Raw genomic sequence first — 22,030 nt, 5'->3', positions numbered from 1 at the left:
ATTTATAACCTTAATCACAAGATCATGATAACCTAACAAAAAGTAAATTGTAAGAAATTTTAAAGTCTAATTTCCAATCAACCTAACGAATGATGAAATTGAAAAAATAATAAAAAGAAGGAAACAAAATATGGTCAATCTAGATTAATATGCTAAAACCACATCCAAGATCATGAGATCGGGATAACACCATAAAAATCAAATCAAAATAAATTATGAAACTCAATTCTTAGTCAACTCAATGTTGAATGATAATTTTTTTTTAAATCAATTTAAAAAAGATAAGAAAAAATGACATGGGTTAATCCACCAAATCATGGCCTACGGGTTCATAAGACCAGGATAATTTATAGAAAACAAACCAAAAAACAAATTTAGTTAACTCGGGTTAAGCTATTGTACCCCCAACCTAGGTCATGAGGTTAAGATAACACCATAAAAGGCAAATCAAAATAAATTATAAAGCACAATTCTAAGTCAATACAATGAAATTGAAAAAAAATCAATTTAAAAAGAGACTAAAAGAATAAATATGGTCAAATCATATTAAATCTCTAAATTGGTGACTTAAATAACTATGTCGGGATCTTCTAAGAAAACAAATCAAAATAAATCATGAATCATAAGTTTCACTTAATAAAGTTTTGAAGGATGAAATTAAAACAAAAAACTAAATTAAAAAAAGAAAAGAAATCAAAATCAACTAAGTTAATATGTTAAATTCATGATCTGAGTCATAAGACTAAAATAACTCTATAAAAAACGTAACAAAATAAATCATAAAATCTAATTTTAACAAATTTGAAAAAAACAATTAAAAAAAAATTAAAAAAAATTAAAAGAAAAACCAAGAAAACAGAAAATACATAACACTATTGAAAATAATCAATGTTTTTATAATGTGGTGCGTAGTAAAATCACAATTGTTTTTTTTTTTTTTTTGCTAAATTAAATCAATTTTGGAAAAGATGATGTCAAAGACTATGGTTATCCCAAGTTCGGTGCAGGAAATTCCTAGCTCAACGTGGGAATACGATGTCCTCTTTCCAAACAGCTTTAAGTTACAGGAATGAGGAAACACAAGTCACCAAACACGTGTCATATAATTAATCCCGTCAAAACATATCGAGAACCTTCCTCGCTAATCGCCAAACACGCAAGCACACCGCCTCTCAACAAAAAGGCGCAAATCGGACCGTAGATTATCTTCTTAGCCAAAACATCACAGCCGTTGGATCTCTTAGGGTATCTATATAATTAGGTTCCTTCTATAACGCTGTCATCACTTTCCCCTTAAAGGCGCATCTTCCCCTATTTATATTCCACTCTACAATCTCAATTTTCAGATCCAAAAAAAAAACTCTCTCGGGTTCTCTCTTATTTGTCTTCAAATTCTAGTAGATCGTGAAATGATCTATCTTCTGACCATGCATTCTCTTGGTCCCGGATCCGATTTCTTGCGTAGGCTTCCCGGCCTAAATAGATCTGATATCGATGTGATATGCCTCTCTTGGCTTGAATTTGGATCGGAAAGTCTTGAAGGATCGTGCTGCCAATTAACGTAGTCTATGGAGGTATGATTTGCAGCTAGATCTATTTTGCTGATCTTTGATTTTATATTTTTCTTGAATTTTTGAAGATTTATATTTTGCATCCTTTTCAGTTTTGTGCTTCGATCTGGTGAAAATATTTCTTGATGTCGAGAATCTGGATTTCTTGCTGAGGAGGAGATCTCTTCCTTGCAGGAACACCTAAAGGTCAGTCGGTCTTTGGATTTGTTAAGATCTAGGGCTTATTACTTGATGATTTTTTTTTGTTGTCTTTTGATAAGCAGCGTATTAATTTCTGGATTGGCCTGAAACAGATTACACTGACTACGGTGATTCGCCGTTTCGCGGGATGGAGCAGGGGGTGTTGGCGTAGTGCCGGTGTTCGCGAGTATTAATAGGCTGCTAATGAGTTATGGGTAAATTATTTACATGTGCTTGTTAATATATTCAGCAATTATTCTCTCCGACCATGTTAAATATAGAGTTTAGCGTGATTGGTGGTTTGTTGGGTGAGTGGCTGAGTGGATGAAAAGGTATTGAGATATGTAGATCTCTGATGGATGTTGTTAATTGTGTCAGTCCGACCTTTGCCATGTCAGGTGCGCTTGCTTGGCAGGTCAAAAAACCTAATAAAAAAGAGAATATTTTTGGGTTTTGAAGGGGGAGATGGCACGGGATTATTTATTTATTTATTTTGCCCGGCTCTCCCCCTTCTGTGTTGGACAGGCTCCCTGTTTCCCTATCTTTCTTCCCACTTTCTTGTTTCTGCTGGACGGATACCAAAAACATAGCACATCGTACACGGAAACCAATGTACCAGCAGGAATCAGCACTAACAACATCAATTCATCACTCAAAGGTATATTCTGCTATCGACAAGTTAATTTCCTAATATATTATTATTCACTGTCTGCATTAAGTTATCTCCCAGCTTTTGTGGAACAGTTAACTATTTCATACATAATATCATAACACGAACTGATCACACTACCCTCAACTGTTCAACGGCCCTTGATATTCATTTACAATATTATTTATAAACTTTGAGAAAAGGTTCATTTAAGTTTACACCTGGTGTAGATAAATTTGAGCCCTGGCATCTTAACGCACATGTGCACTGGAATAACGAGATGTTTGATTTGCAGCTACCTTCCCCATGGCATTCTAGTTTTTACAACCTGACTAGTCTAGCCACTGCTCACAATGTCTACAATCTGACTATTCTAGCCACATGCATGTTTTTTTTTTTGGGTTGTGGTTCATTGCCTGCAATCTAATAATATTGAAAAGTCCCAACAATTTATGACACTCAACTGCTCCACTCAAGTATGGATAAAACCTGATATGCCGTGTGGAAAGACAAGCTAGATGAGATCTGATATAAGCCCGTTGCAAAGACAAGCTATATTATTGTTTCAGTTTTGATTCTGAGTATCTCGACCTCATACTTTCTATTTTATTGATCACTTTTTAGATGTTAATATTTATTTACACTTCATTCCAGTATGATTTTGTTATGCAATATTTGTAGCCAAAATTTCTCCCTCAGTGTATCGGTTGTGTTATAGCACACTGTTTTTGTCAGGGAGGAGTTATGGATAGTGGATTGTTGTCACGTGATTATCTATTGTAACTACGGTATTATTACAGCTTGTATAGTGTTTTGACCAAATCTAGTCATCCAAAATGTATTTTGGAAGACCTATTGCTCCTGTAAGCTCTCTTAGCTGATGCCTTTTCCTGCGACTGTAATATTGGAGGGCATTCAAGGATTGCCGCATCATGATCTGCTACCCAAACCCATGTTGGAATTTATCATGTTCAGCCACTCTGCCTTTTGGAGCAAGTTCTGATTCTAATGCTTTTCCTGCGACTGTAATATTGGAGGGCGTTCACGGATTGCCGCATCATTCAAACCTGTGTTGGAATTCATAATGTTCAGCCACTCTGCCTTTTGGAGCAAGTTCTGATTCTGGAGTTTACTTGTGCTGCCTTCTCAGTATTTGACAGACAATGGAGTAGCGATATGCAGGATCGGAGGTTAATTGATGAAGTGAGGCGTCGACACGAGCCTGACCTAGCTGAGCCTATGTTGTATGTTTTCATGATTGTGTTTTAGCTCGTACTGCTCTTTGATTTTTGAATATCATCGATACTGATGGATAATGCCTGCTCAATTGCAGGGATCTAGGCACCACCCATTTCTCTTCCATGCCCGTGTTTTCTTGGCATGACCTTGATTGTTATTATAAGCTTTTTGAGGAATGCCTGGAATTCATGTCTTGCGGAATATGCTTCAATTGTACCTGAATGACATCATGGTGCTATTCGAGAGGAGAGCTACCTCGAAGAGGTGTTACAGTAGTAATGGCTGTTAAATGAATGAAAACAAGTGATTGAGTTGACTAGTATTATTTCCATCGAGAAGCCTTTTTTCTGCTAGGAACGTCAATCAGCGTTGTTCTTTTTCCCTTCAATAGCTAAGCTTTATCGCACATGGAATGCTTTTTTATACAGGAGACTTAATATGTCTCTCTAGCACTACACATCAAGCGTGTGTTTTCCGTGTCTTTAAAGCGTTGTATGCATGCGAAGGTAACAGAATTCAGGTTCTTGCATTGTTTTATGGTTTTTCATCCCCAACTCTTCTTAGGTATCCTGCTCGAAAAACTCGGTATTGTCAAGTTTTCATTTCCTCCAAGTGGATGGTATTTCAAGGCGTAAATACCAATATAAAGGTTAAAAACCCTTTTTGATATTGTGGAAAATGGAGTTATCCTCCTATTCGGAGGTCTTGTGTGGAAGTGGGTTCGGGATGCAAAGAGCATTTGATCTTTATCATCGAGGTAAAAACTACTTTTATTTGCTTGTCATGAAAAGTATTTTCATATGGTTTTTTTGCCTTGAATTTTTGGCTAACAAGTCTTGATATTTAGTTTCATGTCTCAAATATTATGGTGCTCAGCACTAGATGGAGATATTCTTTTTGTGCCTGCTAGCTGCAAGGTGTATCTCGGAAGTAATTAATAGCAAGCTACTCGTTATTCTGAGCACCATATAATTTTTAATAAAAATTAATATGTTGAGATCCATTAGCTCAAACTCGGTAAGAGCGTCCTAGCCTTGGTGCTAGCGAGATTGGTGGTTCAAATCCACCTGGATCTGTATGTTTTTTTTGTTAATTTTTCTGTGTGGTCAAACGGTTAAAAGCCTGTAAAATGTAAAACGCTCGAGGTTCTATCAAGATTCGATTATTAAAATTATTTCTTTAAAAAAACTTAAAAAATCATAAAAAATTAAGTGAGAAAAAAGCAGAAGATGACATTAATAAAATATAGAGCATTAAGAAGTTATTTGCGCGTTTCATGATTTTGTATGATAATTTATAGTTTTTTAAATGTAGAGCAATAAAAAACGCAATTGATTTGTTTAATAGTATAATTTACCAAGATGATAAAACGCTTTAAATGGGGGTTTGATTTTTAGTAAAAAAATTCATTTGAATAATCGTGCTTATTTGTTACTAACTTTTTTTTCTCATATTATTTGTTAGTTTTCAAGTATCTTTAATAATTTTCCTTTATTTTGACCATGATTTATAGTAATAAAATATTGAATTATTTAAACTCTTCAAAGAAAGTTGTATTAATAAAGGAAAATTGAGGATCGGTGATTGAGATGGGATTTTAAAGCCTTTATTTTTTCAAGTAATTTTTATTATTTATCATCTTTGTAAATTATTTTTTATTTTTCAAAGAAAACTGGTAAAAGAAAGTCACTAGGTCTTACTTTTAGTATACTTTTAATTGGAATTGCTTATTTTTTGTTCGGTGATTGAGACATTCTTCATTGTCCCTTTTTGTTTTCTTATGACTTTTGGTGCATATAAAGGGCCCCAATGGTTCACAAACTAAAGACGAAACAATATCTATGGTAGGTACTGTTGGGGGCTACTAAATCAAACAATATCAATGGTGCATATAAAGGGCCCCAATGGTTCACAAACTGGTGGCCTCGAGTTTTTCAATTGGATCCAATCGCTCAATTCGGTAAAGAGCATACAATACACGCCGTAATTAAAGACTTAACCTGATAAGTTTGCCTTTTTTTATTTTTAAAGTTGGGATTCTAGAAATACCCATGTTTTCTTTTTGTGTTTTTAGTTTATTGTTTGCTTTGAAGGGTCTCCAGAGATGAAAATGAAATTTAAAACAGATGAAGATACGACGTCGAGGATTTTCCATAGAGTAAGAAGAAAGAGGCTGCTACTAAGATGGAGAAGTCGTCTTTTCTTTTGGTTAAATGAATGAGAAAAAGTTTAAATATTGCCTTCTATTTCGAGTTAAGTACTTAGTTTTTATAATCAAGAGGAAGGAAACTGTGCCTTTGTAGAATAAGAAACTGGCTTGGTTATTGCTTCTTGTTTTTTGGCAGCAGTCCATCCTTCATCTTTGAATGCAAAATCAGCGGCATGCCAGCTCTACAACACGACCTTCTGAAGTCTGAATGTGAAGAAATCATTCACGACCGAGGCTCGAGTAACAACAGATAGATAACAACTTTGAATGGCTCTTCATCAACACTCATGTATGTAATCTTTTTCCAATCATTCATCAATAGAGACGAGAATCTATATAATGGTGGTTTCTCAATGGAGGCATGAGCTGTTCGAATAATAAGATATCTATAAAATTTTGTTCGTAAAATAACTTGCCTCACTTTTTCATAAACTGCTTGACTGTTTTGTTTTCCTTGCATCGATCATTAACACCAACACCATTCATTGCATGTCATCACTTCGGGTAGGGGTGTTCACGGTCCGGGTTTAAGTAAAAAAACCCAACCGAACCGGGAAATGATATTTCTTGAGAATATGACTCGGACCGAACCGAAATCTAGTTCAAATCAAATTGGTTAAATAAAAGGAAAAGGAAAAGGGAAAATGAATTGGGTCTCCTACTCTCTGTCAAAGAAAAAGGAAAGAGGGGAAAGAGGAAAATATGGTTTAGGGTTAGGTTGAGTAAACTATTTATTCCCTCTTTTTTTTCCTGTTTAAATTTGGTTTGAGCCAATTTGATTTTGTCCGGTTCAATCGGTTACCAAAATCAAATCAAGTGTTTTTTTTTTTGTTTTTAAATCTGCTTGTTTGATTTTACTTTCTATTTAATTTTTTCAGTTTAATTGGTTGATAATTTTTTTGAACACACCTAACCTCAGGTAAAGTTTGGATCATTACTTTATGCACTTACATCGTTCTTTTCTTTTCACAGTGGAATAAGCCACATAATACCTCATTATATTGGATATATGATGTTTTTTAATATAGAATTGAACCCATGATTTTACGAGCTGATTTTTAATCATGCCTGTTTGATTGAACTACACTGTTGATTACATCGTTCGTCAACGGCAAGCCTTCCCTCACTGCCTGATTTCCCAATTTCAATAGTTGTTTATACTCTTGAGCTGTTTTTTTTCCCATCACAACAATCTTAGTTTGCCACATCGAACTCATCCTTGACAAGAGCATCATTGGGATATGCGTGTAGCACTCCCAGTTCAATTGAAACAGAAAGAATAAATTTATCTAAAAGACTTAGTCTAGGATATGCTCGGTGTTCTTTCATCTTTATTTCTGTCACTTTAGTTTAAGTCATGATCTAGAATTATTCTCTCTTGGAAATTTTGTTCAAGTTGAAAAATGGGTTTGTATCTATTGTTTCTTTCATATTTGATTCAATCTGGACAAACAAAAAAAACTGTTTTCTCAGTGGATTTGTTATCAATTTGTGGGATGTTTAGTTTTGCTAGTTGCACAACTTGCTTTTAAATAAGTGTACTTTTGAACCCAATGTGGTTTCAGGTAAGACTTCCGTTATGGTTGCTGCTAGCTGGTCTTGGAAGTTGGGGTTTTCCCTTTCTTTTTGGTTTGATGAACGATGAAAGCTGTCTCTTCTTTTGCGTTCTTTCTTTGTCATACTCTTTTTCTCTCTCTTTTGCTTCAAACTTGATTCTTTATTAATTTAATTGTTGGTGTAATTGATATCAAATTTGTCAAGAGAGCACAGCAATTGATGGCCATAAATTTGCTATTATTTGCCGTAAAGCATACAAAGATAGGAAACTAGCCTTGCTACGAGATGCACTTAAATCTCTGTTTCTTTTTATTGCCGTTATACCTGAGTTTTTTAAATTTGAGTATGGCTTTGATTGCAAAATTTGCAGGTTGATAAGCTGAGAAAGACACTTAGACGTGAAGAGAATGTTCATACACCTTTGGAGAGAGCTTTTACTAGGCATTTGGGAGCTCTACCTCGCTTGCCTCCTTAGCTGCCTCCATATGCTAGTATGCCCTCTATCTAGTCTTGTTAAGAAAATTAGCCAATCCTATCCACTGTTTAATTTTTGCTTGTTTTCCTATAAACAGTAACCAGTAAGGGTTCTTATTTGGTTTGCTCTCAACTAATTCAAATCTTGAGGTTCAGATCTTCTTGCCTTTAAACACTTCAAATATTTCGTTGTCGATATGTTTTGTTTATATTTTACACTGCCTTTTTATTGCTGCCTGGGTATTTGATATAGGATAAACTTCATTCTGATGTTTTTTTTATAAAAAAAATTCTTTGATTGGGCAATGATTTTTCTACAATTTTGGTCTTTTTATGAGCTTCAAAGAGTTGACTTTGGATGCATGCATGTTGTTGATGGTGTTAGTAGCCTTGATGGTTAGAATTCCGGTTATTTTTCTGTTTTGGTGTGTTAACTGAAGCCATGATTGCATTAAGGAATTGGGGAATTTGGTGAAAACTTAAAGGGCACAAATTGAAAATTTTAGAGATTATTGAAAATGCTTTTAAAGAGAAGCAAGCTATGTGCCATTAAGTTTTTGTGTGGCGCCATTTCTCTGAGCCTTATCACGATCCCATCCACTTCAAGGCTCCTCGGACGATTCTCTCACATACCGTTAGAGGGTGAGTTTTTTCTTTAATAAATTTGAGTCTCTTTTGATTTGACTTTCTGTTTGGTTGTTCAGAAAGGAGTTTTATTTTTTTTGGTTTGGTCTGGTTAGTTACAGAAAGTGATATTTAGATTGCTAGGAGGATAGTCCATGTTATAATTTGTGAAATGTTGCATTTTTAGATTGCTTTTGTTTTTCACATGCTTATCTTTTCATTTCAATAATTACAGAAAGAAAGGATCAGGACCTTTGGTTTTTTGCTAAAGATTCAGGGGGGATTTTACCTTGATCGGGCTTGAGATTCTTAGAGATGTAAGAGAAGCAATTCAAAAGACTACAGGCTAAGGATCGGTTGAACTTATTAAAAAAATGCTGAAAGAGACCTCGAGTGGTACATTGATGCTATTCTTTTTTTTGAATGTTCCAAAGGAGCATAACAAAGCTTTTCAGTACCGCCTGTACTGTACTCTTCTTTTGCTTTGCTTTTGTCTGCTAATCTGATTGCTAGGTTAGTTTTTGATTTTTGTAGCAGAAATATATTTTGAGGTATGAAAAAGAAGAATAATTCTGACTGAATGAGTGCAATATATTTATGCAACCTCCTCTTGGAAAACATCATTTTCCACCGAAGAAGAGGAGAAAATTGTGCTTCATATCTTTGCTTGCTCAAAACTCTTCCCCCCCCACCTGTGATGGCGCTTTGAAATGCAAAATTTCTTTCGTTTTTGGTGTGTTTTTGCTATATCTGTAGCCAAATTTGATTAAATGTATGCATTTTCCTTTTGAGTTCAGGGATTAATACACCAGCTACGTTTTCTTGGCCATTGTTTTATTAAAGTATTATGCTTAACCAGAAGCAAGCACTTAAGTATTTGTTGTTTCTTTCATATTTGATTCAATTTGGGCAAAAAAAAAACTGTTTTCTCATATGGGGAGTAACAACGAGTATATAACTGCTTTGAATAGCTCTTCGTCAACACTCATGTATGTAATCTTTTTTCCAATCATTCATCATTAGAGATGAGAATCCCAATGAAATTAAGACTTCTTTCTTAGTTTTGCTAACTTACTAATGTTAGTTTCTCATCGCAGGCATGAGCTGTTTGAATAAGATACCTGGAAAATTCTGTTCGTAAAATAACTTGCCTCACTTTTTCATAAACTGTTTGATTGTTTTGTTTCTGTTGCATCAATCATTAAAACAAACACCATCCATTGTATGTCATCAGATCAGGTAAAGTTTAGATCATTACTTTATGCACTTGCATCGTTCTTTTCTTTTCATAGCGGAATAAGCCACATAAGAGTGCATTAGTGTTGTATAATACCTCTTTGTTTGTTCAGCTTATATGAGATATTCTATATGATGCGCATTGTATTGGAATGTTAACATTGAATATGTGATGTTTTTTAATATAAAATTGAATCCATGATTTTACGACGAATTCTTAGTTTCAAGCATGCAGTTGTATGGCAGTGGATCTCCTATTACTTGAGTGGGTAGATTTTTAAGCATGCCTTTTTGATCGAACTACTCTGTTGATTACATCGTTTGTTAACGGTAAGCCTTCCCTCACTACTTGATTTCCCAATTTCAATTGTGGTTTATACTCTTGAGCTGGTTTTTTTCCCACCACAACAATCGTAGTTTGCCACATCGAGCTCATCCTTGACAAGAGCATCTTTGGGATATATGTGTAGCAGTCCAAGTTCAATCGAAATAGAAAGAAAATTTTATCTAAAAGACTTGGTCTAAGATATGTTCAGTTTTCATTAATCTCTATCTCTGACTCTTATAGTTTAAATCGTGCTCTAGTATAGTTTTCTCCTAGAAATTTCGATGAATTTGAAAATTGGGTTTGTATTTGTTGTTTCTTTCATATTTGATTCAATCTGGACATAAAAAAAAAACTGTTTTCTTTCCTAAGATTTGCTAGGAACTTGCGTGCAAGTCTTTCTCTTCGAATTTGTTAATGGGTGTTTATTTGCTAATGTTTTCTCTTTTTGGGCTTGTTATTCAGGCTTTGCTTGATTATTGAATTCTGATATTTTTGTTGCTTTTATGTTGTGCTTTTCTTCGTTGCATCGATACCTTTGCTTCCAGGTAATATCCATCATACTTTTGATTGTATATCTCTGTTCCTTTCCTGTTAACTTTCTTTTCAATCGCGCTCTGCTTGGTTGTTTGGATTAGTATATATTTCTTTCGGGCTTATGTATCGTTTTTTTATTGTGCATTGGTCCTTCTATCTTTGGCACTTAGTAGGTTTTGTTACGCCTTTTCAGCTTGCCTTTGCGCCTAACTTTCGCTTAGTGGCGAGGCTGACCTTCATTGCCTTCCTTCAGCTTTAAGCGAATATGTCAGATTGCATTCATGACTTCGTTTTTTTTATTTTTAATCCATACAAGCTACTTGCTTTTGTTCTTTGCAAAATGTTTTTCAATTGCCTCAAGGAACTTCTTGGCAGTAGTAACCTTTTCAGACACAGAGCCTCTAAAGGTTTTGGAACTTTTGTCCGTAAGAGCAGTGGGTTGTTCAATCCTTGGCACAAGGTCTAGATCCATACAACCGAGAACAATCATTGCATTCTCTTTCAAATCCCTGAAGTTGGTTTCATTCAGCATAGGAATGGAATTAATGTTGGCAGATATGGTGGAAGCAGATGTATTAGCTGAACAAAAAACATATTAAGAAGAACAATGTCAAGCTTTTTTAATGATAGAAGAGAAGAAATTAACATGTAAAGAAGTGCGATGTCAGTATGCAGACGAACTGGATATATAAAAAGACAGTATCAAAATCTCAAATCCCAATTTCTAGATCTTCACAACTGCAACTTTTTTTTTCGATTTTGTTTTAATTTGCTCTTTTTGGGCATAATTCGGCACCCAGTTTCCACCCATCTATTCCTAACAGTAAGTACACTTGACTTAATTGCTAACATCTCCATTTAACTGCAACTGTGAAACTGGTCCACGCATCTTTGCAAGGGCTCAAAGTCAGCTTAGAATCTCTTTTGCTTTACAACATCAACATTTCCAGCTCCAACCATTAACAACTAAGTCCTCCGAGCACCACAGCTCCTTCATTCAGCATATCACTGCTTGCTTGCTTTTTGTTAATTGAAAAAATGCTTGCTATGAACAACCCAAAGCATTTCTGGAACTGTAATCAAAGCATTTCTATAGAACTAACGTTTCGCTTTCCATTTCATTGATTTCACATCTGATCTTCGCCACTTTCTTTCCCTTACACTTCCTTTGCGAAAACGAACTCGGTCAGCGAGTGAAAAGACTGCTCGCGGCACCATACAAGCGTGCATCTTCCCTAGTGCTATATTATTGTATGAAAAATCCCTACTTTATTAGAATATGTTGTCATTGAAATACACTCTTTTAGTTTTTAATTATGTGACGTGCAAAAAACTCTCATGTTGGACCATCGATCCTCCTCGGTAAGCTTAATCTTAGTAATGTGCATGCATGAGGAGACTATATGCTAACAAAAGAATATTGTTATTTATCATTAGGTACTGTCAAGGGGTTCTCTCTAATACTTTTTAATACAACAAGTTGTCAATATCCCATCTTAGTTTTTATTTTATTTTTGTTTTTTTATTATGTTGATGTATTGATTTTTATGTTGAAATTATCATCTTAATTTTATTAATAAAAAACAAGAAAAGAATAATTAAATAAAAGCTTCCTTCATTCTGCCTTCCTCATTTGTTATCCTTTTCTTCTTCGTTCATATTTTCTTTTCTTTCTTGGTAGTTTTGTTTTGAAAGTATAAAATTAAAAAACTTTTAGGCCTGTTTAATAAAAATCCAATCTATATTAATTTTACATTAATCATTTACGTTTGATCTTATATTAATGTTTATATCAATATTTTTATAAATGTTTTGTTTATGTTTCTCCCTTGTACGTAAGACAGTAAGGGGTTTGGTCCTCTCTTATTAAAGGTTAGATCCCTTCCTTCCTTGTCGGAGTTTTAGCCATATTTTGAATAAGGGTTTGACACTTGTATTTAGATAAATTGACAAAATCTGGTAAAGCAACTCGTTCTCTCGTTGATTTATGAAGATTTAGTTGAATATTTTTTTATTAACGTTAGAGATCCGGGTTAGCTTACACGTAACTCGATTAATCCTCACAGGTCTTGAAATTAACGACTAGATAAGTCTCCAGTGGCTATCAATATTAGCAACCACAATACTCGAACCTGAGATCATAAGAAGAGTAAACCTCTTGATTTTAAATTCTTATTAATGACTGACTAAGAATTTCAAATATTTAAATTGTTCATGAGAATCAATTGATACTTGGGATTTAATTTTTGTTATTGTTATTTTTTCTATAATTATAATTTGAAAACTCTTTGATGGAGGATAATCCAAATCAATATCATTTTTTTTCTTATAGAATTTATTATAAACACTTGAAAATACCATCGTATAAAATAACATTCACCAATCTAGTTTCTATATAATGAATATACCGTGTTATTTTTCTGTCTTAACATGGTTAAAATTAACTCTTACCACCTGTTTGAGGTTTTACCGTTTTTTTTTTTTTAACCGTGAGTGTTCGAGTTAGCTTACATGTATTTTAATTAATTCTTCAAGGTTCTAAAATTAATAATTAAATAAACTTTTAATAATATTTAAATTTATAATTTTAAAAAACAAACTTAAAACCTAACTCTTCTCCTTAGAGGTAGGTTCTCCTCGGGATTTTCTACTTTTCCTTTTGACCTGCTCTTCTCTCCTTTTTATTAGAGGATCGCATCACATTTTTGTTTTTATCAGCCCCATTGAGCAATATTTCTTGCCGTTCTTGCCTTGGAAATTATTCTCTCTATCCTTGTCTGCTTCCCGTGGCTGGACTCTCTCTCTCTCTCTCTATTTGTGTGCCTCACATGTATGGCAGAGCCGGTTAACATGGGTGGGTTAGAATAATGAGGAAGGAATAAAAACAATCGAGTCGCTGGAGTAGGCACGCACCATCTCTTGAAATGTCAATTCATGCAAAGTTTTGTTGACTTTTCGTGTAGTGCGTGAGTCACCTGTTTTAGCTTTATTGATCATTATAGTCTAGAAGGGGTCGGTTGCATCAAGCTAGCATTCTTACACGGTGAATATAATTGTTAAATAATATGTTATTTTAGGCTAATATGATTTCTTAAATAATTATGTAAGAAACAACAAAGTTATATATAGGAATGGATCTCCAGTATAATAGGAACGGAAAGAGAATCCAGGAAGACAGAGAGAGAGTGCTCGTGTGGTATCTTAATGGCGATTCCAGAACATGACAGCCACACCATTGCTAGACTCTCTAGAGTACACACGTGCGTGCGTGACTAAAGTAAGAACTGGAAAGGGTATCCAATGCTTCTTTTCTCGTCGCATCACTCGTGCACTGACAGAGTAAAGCAAGCTGTTGAATGCCAGTTGAGTGAGTGAGTGATGTCATTTGCATCAGCCTGGGCTAGGCTATAATTTATTAATGATTTCCATTTATTTATTTAGATATTGTGTAATCATTAGTTATAAAATCCGAGCAGGATGGACTCCATTTCTATCTAAATAATTTCCTAAGATCATGTTGTTTGGTTGGAAAAATCAAGATTCAGGTCAAACTTAAATTTTATAACTACTCTTTAATGTTTTGTTAAACTTTTCTAGTTTGCCCCCCTGGCTAATTTTACTGGCTCCGCCCCCGACAGTAACAAGTGTTTCGAAAACATAAACTGGTAAAGGATATGACCGTACGGCTTGCATCTCCAAGAATAAAATATCTCAACTTCTTACAAGCAAGGCAACCGAACGTGTCCTGTCTTAAAGGAAGGTTACCCGGGTCTTGCTGTTTTTGTCTTTTTACAAGTACACTCATGACTTTTCTGTGGAGAAGATATAAAGACAGCCTTCCCAGGAAAGCACATTACCCTCTCCCCCCCCCCCCCCCCCTCTGTTTCTGCGGCAGTGGTGTATAGCCCTAGTGGTGAACTGGTAGTCGTGATTATCTCCCCTTCACTTGATACGTTATCAGTTCATCTTTGAAGTAGGTCACTCTCTTGCTTTGTTGTTTCCTTTCAAGGGTTTCATTTTTCTTCCTGCTTTCGTTTTGCTGTTAGTGACTCTTGGATTATGATGAAGTTAAGTATGTGGCTCGCTTGATTTATCTATCTTTCTGTTGATTTGCTTTCTAAGTCTCTATGTGGAACCAAAAATAGGAAATGCAATGGAACATGTCAAAATTGACTGATGCAATGGACTTGGCTTTTGATTCTCTCTTCCTATATGTTCTTTGCTAGAAGAAGGCCAAAAGGGAAATCTTAATTTGTCATTCAAGGCTGATTCCTGTTATTAGTTGCTTGATTAAAGGAGTCAAGTTGGAGTGGTTGGTGGTTGAGTCATGCCTTGTTTTTTTGGTATGATACACAGTTTGCGTGATGGCCTCTATTTATGCTTTCATTGCTCTTTGATGAAAATTTTATGGGTGTGAATATGACCATGTGGACAAGTGTTCCAGCCATCATGGATCGATCCCTTGCCTACCTTGTTACCTTTGATTACGTATTCCCTAGCCTTGATTGCAGAATGAGGCCTTGGGTCTTGCAATTTCAGTTGCATACATGCATACACTATCGTTCTCCTTTTTCTCTTCTTTTTTTCTGATTGTGGCTGATTGGCCAAGTAAAAAATATTAATGTTGACCCAGTTTCTGGTTTACTTTGGTTTATCTCCTGTCCTTAAGATCTTCCCTTTTTAATTTACATTGATTGCATCTGGTCCGATCCTTTAAAGGGTAGTTGGATCGATGCTACTTTGCAGCTAATTCTTTCTTAATGAGTTGTTATTGAAGGTTTGCTCGGCTATTTATTCATTACAGGTTGAACACAGCTGCAGAATATATTGATAATTGTCACCATGTTTCTCTGGCGGAATAATACCAGCCATGATCAGGAAAATGATTCACTGCAGCATGAATCTAAGGTAACAAGTCGGGGAGGTCTTTGACTTGCATAAAACACAAAACCTGTTTTAATATACTAGCTAGTATAGTTAATCTGGTACTGAGTACGGTCTTGTAATTCTACTTTAGATCAATGAGCTCAAGGCTACTATTGGACCGCTATCTGGACACAGTTTACAATATTGCACTGACGCATGCTTTAGAAGATATCTGGATGCTAGGAACTGGAATGTAGACAAAGCAAAGAAAATGCTGGAACAAACGATTAAATGGAGATCGACATATAAACCTGAAGAGATTTGCTGGGTAAGTTGGTTTAATTCATGTTAATCTTCATAAAAAGCATGGCAACACTCCCCCCTACTGGCTCAGTGTGTTTACCCCGGATACCATTTGAACCAGAGCTGAACCATTGAAATTACCCGCTCTTCTGATCATTGGTTTTATTGTCAGCATGAAGTTGCTGTTGAAGGTGAGACTGGAAAAATATACAGAGCGAATTTTCATGACCGACAAGGAAGGACAGTTCTTATTTTAAGGCCAGGAATGCAGGTATCATGGGCTGTTCTTTTTTATTATTATTCTCCCTTGGATGGGGGATCTGGATGATTCATACTGCAATTCCTTGTATTTCCAAATCGGAAACTAACACCATAGCAACTGCTGCAGAATACAAAGTCAATAGACAATCAGATGCGGCATCTGACATATCTCATAGAGAATGCTGTCCTCAACCTACCAGAGGGTCAAGAACAAATGGCGTGGTTGATAGATTTCACTGGGTTGTCCATAAACAACACTCCACCCATAAAATCAGCTCGTGATACTGTTAATATACTGCAAAACCACTACCCTGAGAGGCTAGCCGTGGCATTTCTTTACAATCCTCCACGAATTTTTGAAGCATTCTGGAAGGTATGTATTCTAACTAACTCCTTTCAACTGTTTTGTTTTCTTGAATGAGTTTTGGAACGCAAACTTATTAACTTACAAATAATTTGTCCCTGTGGACCAACCTGCCGAGGCCATGCAGGCATTGAATAAATTGCGTATGAAGATTAGCAGCGTTTATTTGCTACTTCTGGTCCTCTAGGTTGTTGTAGTCGAAGAATCAAACATGAAGATTCAGCAACGACAAGCTAGAATGCTTTGCATGCTTCTTTATTGTTCTAATACGTTCTGTAATATAATGCAGTAGTTCCTTATGCTCCTTTTGTGTTTTGTCTTGGTCTAATGGTATTTAGGACACAATTAGATAGATTCGAGTCGGATCGACTAACATCTCATGGTCCAATACATGCAGATTGTCAAGTATTTCTTGGATGCCAAAACATTCCAGAAGGTAAAATTTGTGTACCCCAAGGATAATGACAGTGTCGAACTCATGAGGTCATATTTCGACGATGAAAATCTTCCAACCGAGTTTGGAGGAAGGGCCATATTGAAGTATGACCATGAAGAGTTCTCAAGATTAATGATTGAAGATGATGCGAAGGCCGCTTCATTTTGGGGATTTGACAAGAAGCTTCAACAAGCAGTAAATGGGCATCATGGAGCCGATGGGGCTCCATCACCGGTCAGCTAGGCCGCCAATCTCAGTGTATTATCGTAATAAGTATAAGAACATATGTAGTCTGTACACCTGAAAGGGAGCTGTGGTAGTGGATGAGATGCTCATCTTAATTTCACTAGCGAAAACTGCCAACGTTTTTCAAGATAGGATAATAGCGGAAGCAGCTTGCTTTTTACTACTCATGGGAACGTTTAAGTTTCCACCCCATGTACTGTTGTACTGTATTCAATGCTCATTGCAACTCAGATTCTCATGAATTCAGCAAAATGTAATAAACCTCTTTATCTATCTATCTATCTATCTACCCCGTTGAAGTGAAGCTTCATGGGAGGAATGCAAGAACAAAAGAAAGCCAATCTGCTGTTAAGCTATAATTTTAACTACGAATACGCTGCGTTCCTTTGGCTAAGTTGGCTTCTCAAAAACAGATTTTATTAACATAGAAATACAAGCCATGCAATCTTACACATGTATATTACCTTACATCAATGTAATCGACTGTCATCCCTTACCCTTTTCAGGAACTAATTATCTGTTATACTCTCTAAACAATACCAGACACATCAGAGTGGGAAACGACTGTTAGCTACACACACAAGTCACAGTCAAAATCTTGCGGTCAAAAGAGCCATCTTATGAACATGATCAAGTTAGCAGCATTTGGATATTGAGGGAATGAGGGATAGCAACTCAGAGAAAATGAATCACACAAGCCGTCTTTTGAAGTTATGCGTTGTTGCTTTGTAAGTGCGAACCAGCAAACCAACCCCTACACCGATCCCAAGACAAATGCCAAGCCCAAGCCCCACACCAACCCTCACACCAGCATTAAACCATGAAAGTTCACCATCTTCACCGTCCATGTATTCATTTCTCCTCCAGTACATGTTACTATAATCTTCTTCATTTTCTAACTTGTAACTTCTGTAGTCAACTACCTGCAAATGAAGAATGGAAAAGTGATGAGTGAGGTAAATACCACATCATACTTGGGAAAAAACATCCAGAAAGCTAGCAGGTTTAAAGGTTAAAAGCTGAAATGAACTAAATAAGTTCATGTTCGACAAGATGGGCAGACCTTCACCTCAAATACAGAAATAAGTATATAATGCATCCCTGGTGAACCATCAAATTCAGCAATAAGAATTCACATTATCAATCCTTTACCGTCAGATTTCACATTTTTCTATGAGAATTCTATGCCTAGTAGACCAGGCTCACTTAAACTAGAAATAACAGGTCTATTTCCAAGAAGAAGAAAACATTGTAATCATTGCTTGTGATCATGGTATGGTGGGGCTCTCACCAACCTTCAATACCCCCATCCCAAAAGAATCCTCAAAAAGGCACACATGAATACAATCCTTGCATAAGTCTTGACTGAATGATAAAACGAGGCTTTAATTATTTATAGTAAAACAATCACAGAACAATTAGTGGGATCAAATTCAGCTAGTAAACAAATCGCTAATGACACCAAGCCTTTGCAGAATAGCAGCAGATTCCCTGTATCATTTAAACTTTTTGAAATACCTGTAGCAAGTGCATGATAATGTGTTCAAAGAAACATTCATGTGAACTTCAGGACACGCTCCTAAAGTTATAGAGCACAAAATCCTTTTGTTAATTTTTTATGTGCTTTAAGGAAACGAGTGTGCCAGGATATGCAAGAGATAATCTCGCCATTTTTTGAGGCCAAAGTTCATTACCCTCCCTGGCCCCGCGGAGAGATGCCAAATTTATATGAAAATGAAAATCAACTTTACATGAACTCTTCCAGGTATCCCTTTCTCTAGTAGCTCCAGATGCATATAATTAACACCATAAAAAAAAAATTAAAGAAACGGAAAGTAACAAGTTATCTAGAATGCATTGCTACACCATGCAATGTAACAGCTCAAGTTGATTGAAGGAAACAAAAAATGGTCCCAGATAACAAGAAGATTGTCAGACATGAGATCTTGCACACTGAAAAGATTGGCAACTGAGACAAATTTGTGCTGCCTAGTATCATATGCACAATCCTTATCATGTGTTGAAGTCAAAATTTCGTGTTTTGGATTTAATTGTAATCCAAAGACAAAATGTTCTCATCACCACAAAGATTCAACTAGCTTGCTGCAAGTAGCTTTTGAACCCAGATTGCAGTGAACCCTATTAAGTAATAACAACCCACCATTTAGTTCAGTTACAGAAAGAGAAAGAACAACGAAATTCCCAGAAATGGCCCAAGGGTAGGTAGCCCCACATGTGGGCACCAACATCCATGCGGCTTCAGCATGAGTCCATGCTCATCAGGATTTCAGAGGAAGGATATTGAAAACAATTCAACAAAAAAAGAGGGACAATGAGCACTATCTCATCGCTTGGAAAGTGTGCCCTGCCCATACCCATGCCACATCTAGGATGAGATACAGCTTCCTAGTCCAAAACATCAAGAATGGGACCTTTACAACTACCAAAAACATGTTCCAAGATAGAAAGCACATTTGGGGCCATACCAAAAAGGGAATTCAACACAAAATTCTCTCCATTTCTTAAGTTTTGAATCACATGATTCATATTAAATTAAAAAATAACTAACCAAACTGCAAAGAATATGCTCCTTCAAACATGAAAATATATTAATGCACTGTCTGAGTGCAATATCAAAAATCATACATGCACGTGTATATTCCACCAAATTGAAATTTAAAAATCAAAATATTGTCCTTACCTGCAAATCATGGTCTGGTGATGCATTTTTTGTGGATTCAGCGGTCTCATACTCAGGAATTGAGTCCAACATGCCCTTCCTATTGTGCTTCTTGCGGTAAGTGAGTTGCAAAGTCTTGGTTAATATGATAGGTGTCCCCGAGAAGGAACCTGTAACATAAACCTCAATGGTTGGTGGTGGTAACTCCGAACCACCATTGTATTTTCCTTTTAAGAAGCCAGTGCCAATGGTTATATGGGAGTCACAGTTCATCCTCCACCGTTTTACACTGCTTTTTGATTCCCCGGTGAAACCATTACTACTGGACATTTCCAAGACCCCGGATAGAACAAGATCCTTTCCATCAAATACCTCAAATTCCACACTCCCAGTACTTCGGATACTGTCTGTGCTAACAAATGTAGCTTCTTCTGATTTTCTATCCACTCGATCTCTCCTAAGAAGCGAAGCAACACCATCAGAATACATGCTAGTTCGAGAACCATTAATTTCCAATAGAGTATCAGGACTTAGAGGAATATGGTTGAGAGTGAGAAACTGCGGGGTCGAATCATCGACCTGAAAATTACTGATCCTGACATAAAAGACTCTCAGATCAAACCAAGGCGATACGAATTTGGTCCAGGGTTTGAATGGTGAATATCTAATGATTTGAAGATTGGATTTTGCTGCTTCCCCATTGCTGGATGCTTCATAAGGACCCTCCATGATTGATGATCCAGAAGCTTAATCCTCACACACCGAAACCTTCCAATTTGGATTGGATTGGGCTGGTAACATCTAGAGAAGAGCTATACAAGTTTAAAACAAATATCCAGAGAAGACCTGTTCAAAAATCAAACAGAGATTTACTATTTATTTAGAGAAAAAAAAAAAACAGCAAATCATCTGAAGAAAGAAAAACTTGGTACACAAAAAGTAAAACCCAGAAACCCAAAATAGTCAAGACTCATATCCATGCAAATAGAATAGAAGAGAGAGACCTAATATTCAGGAAACTGAAACCCAAGAAATAAGGAAAACAGAGTAGAAAAAATCATAACTGGCACAAACAAGCATATATTCCACACACAACTGTTCTCTTTTTGACTCACTGATCATCTTCCCTCAATATAATGTATATTCCAATACCAAAAATTAAAGGGGCAAAAAAAAATCAGACATCAAAAATTTGTTCTAAGCAGAAAGAAATGCCCACCAGCAGAATCGAAGGAATTCACTCCCAAGTAAACAAAAAAAGGGACTTCTCTTATCTTCTCAATTCCAAATCAAGCAGCAGTAACTATCATCTTCCAAGAAGAAAAAATAAATTTCCAAAATAAAAAGAAGAAGATAATTATGCATACCCAACAAAACTGGACTGTGCAGCCGGCTTTTAGTAAATAACTAGAAAGGTCGCCGCGGGCTATTTTTTAAAACACGTGCTGTTTTCAATTGTAAATCAATTATAAAAAATGATTTTTAAACATCCAGTAAAAATGATTAGCATTGAAAAATATATAATTTAAATTTTCAGATAAAAAAATTATTTAAATTATTTTAAATTTTATATAAAAATTAAATTATAAAATATTAAGGGACATCAATCTAAAAAATAATATAATTAACAAAAAAAATATAAAAGCCTAAGTTTTTAGTAAGAAGTGAAGTCTCATCAACTATTAGCAAGTAAATAACAACAAATACTTGTCAACTCCTTACTATTATAAAAACATGAATAACCTAGTTAAGTGTCTACAAAAACATTTTATATGTCCATTTATGTGTTTGGACCTAGTGTATAAAATAAGTATGGTACATACCTCAAATACTCGTTTTAAAAGGTTAATTTTTTTTCCAAGAGAAAGCAACCTAAGAGCACATAAAGTCTTTAAACTTTCTTGGGCAAGCATTGGCCAAATAGTTTCCTCCACCAGATTTTGCATATATATTGCAAAAAAGCTCCTAGATGTAAATCGAAAAACCTATACACGCATCTAATTAAACAATCCAATATTCATTGTGTAAAGTAATGAAAAAATTTCATCAACAATAAAGAAAAATGAATTTGAGAAAACCAAGCAAAAAAGGAAGATCAAGATATCTCACATCGCAACACGGGTAATTTACTCGGTCATGTTTAATAAATTTCTATATCAAAATAAATTTGTAATAGAAAAACACATAAAATTTGTAGTAGAAACCGACAAACACATAAAATTTATTGAACAATAATTTAAAAAAAAATTCAAGGTTGCAAATATAAAAAAATC

The 22,030-nt window shown here is 35.4% G+C and overlaps 2 protein-coding genes and 1 long non-coding RNA gene across 8 annotated transcripts; 2 read left to right on the top strand and 1 right to left on the bottom strand.

Moving 5' to 3' along the window:
* The first annotated feature begins 1,272 nt into the window (after positions 1-1,272).
* Positions 1,273-4,636, top strand: LOC18096572 (uncharacterized). Its single transcript, XR_002980465.2, has 5 exons — positions 1,273-1,574; positions 1,664-1,757; positions 1,865-3,644; positions 3,734-4,396; positions 4,516-4,636. It is a non-coding gene; the product is annotated as an uncharacterized LOC18096572 (long non-coding RNA).
* Positions 4,637-14,411: 9,775 nt separating this feature from the next.
* LOC7474521 (uncharacterized) lies at positions 14,412-17,352 on the top strand. Of its 4 annotated transcripts, none has more exons than XM_024595626.2 (6): positions 14,412-14,574; positions 15,406-15,509; positions 15,619-15,795; positions 15,943-16,041; positions 16,159-16,404; positions 16,793-17,352. In XM_024595626.2, exons 2-6 carry the CDS (start codon positions 15,444-15,446, stop codon positions 17,072-17,074), a joined length of 870 nt encoding a protein of 289 aa, XP_024451394.2. In that variant the 5' UTR covers positions 14,412-14,574; positions 15,406-15,443; the 3' UTR covers positions 17,075-17,352. The 4 variants fall into 4 exon arrangements, with proteins under 4 accessions (XP_024451394.2, XP_002303131.3, XP_024451395.2 ...); XM_002303095.4 differs by having other exon boundaries at positions 14,451-14,578; XM_024595627.2 differs by lacking the exon at positions 14,412-14,574 and adding an exon at positions 14,654-14,673.
* Positions 17,353-17,477: 125 nt separating this feature from the next.
* On the bottom strand, positions 17,478-21,117 carry LOC7461510 (uncharacterized protein At1g01500). Of its 3 annotated transcripts, none has more exons than XM_024595625.2 (3): positions 20,977-21,117; positions 19,779-20,603; positions 17,478-18,000 (listed from the first exon to the last, which is right to left on the bottom strand). In XM_024595625.2, exons 2-3 carry the CDS (start codon positions 20,484-20,486, stop codon positions 17,767-17,769), a joined length of 942 nt encoding a protein of 313 aa, XP_024451393.1. In that variant the 5' UTR covers positions 20,487-20,603; positions 20,977-21,117; the 3' UTR covers positions 17,478-17,766. The 3 variants fall into 3 exon arrangements, with proteins under 3 accessions (XP_024451393.1, XP_002301869.1, XP_052306592.1); XM_002301833.4 differs by having other exon boundaries at positions 19,779-20,558; XM_052450632.1 differs by lacking the exon at positions 20,977-21,117 and adding an exon at positions 20,762-20,956 and having other exon boundaries at positions 19,779-20,558.
* Between the last annotated feature and the right edge of the window lie 913 nt (positions 21,118-22,030).

The sequence above is a fragment of the Populus trichocarpa genome, chromosome 2 (assembly GCF_000002775.5).
Source record: "Populus trichocarpa isolate Nisqually-1 chromosome 2, P.trichocarpa_v4.1, whole genome shotgun sequence".
Lineage (NCBI taxonomy): Eukaryota > Viridiplantae > Streptophyta > Magnoliopsida > Malpighiales > Salicaceae > Populus > Populus trichocarpa.
This window is presented reverse-complemented; position numbering and strand designations above follow the sequence as displayed.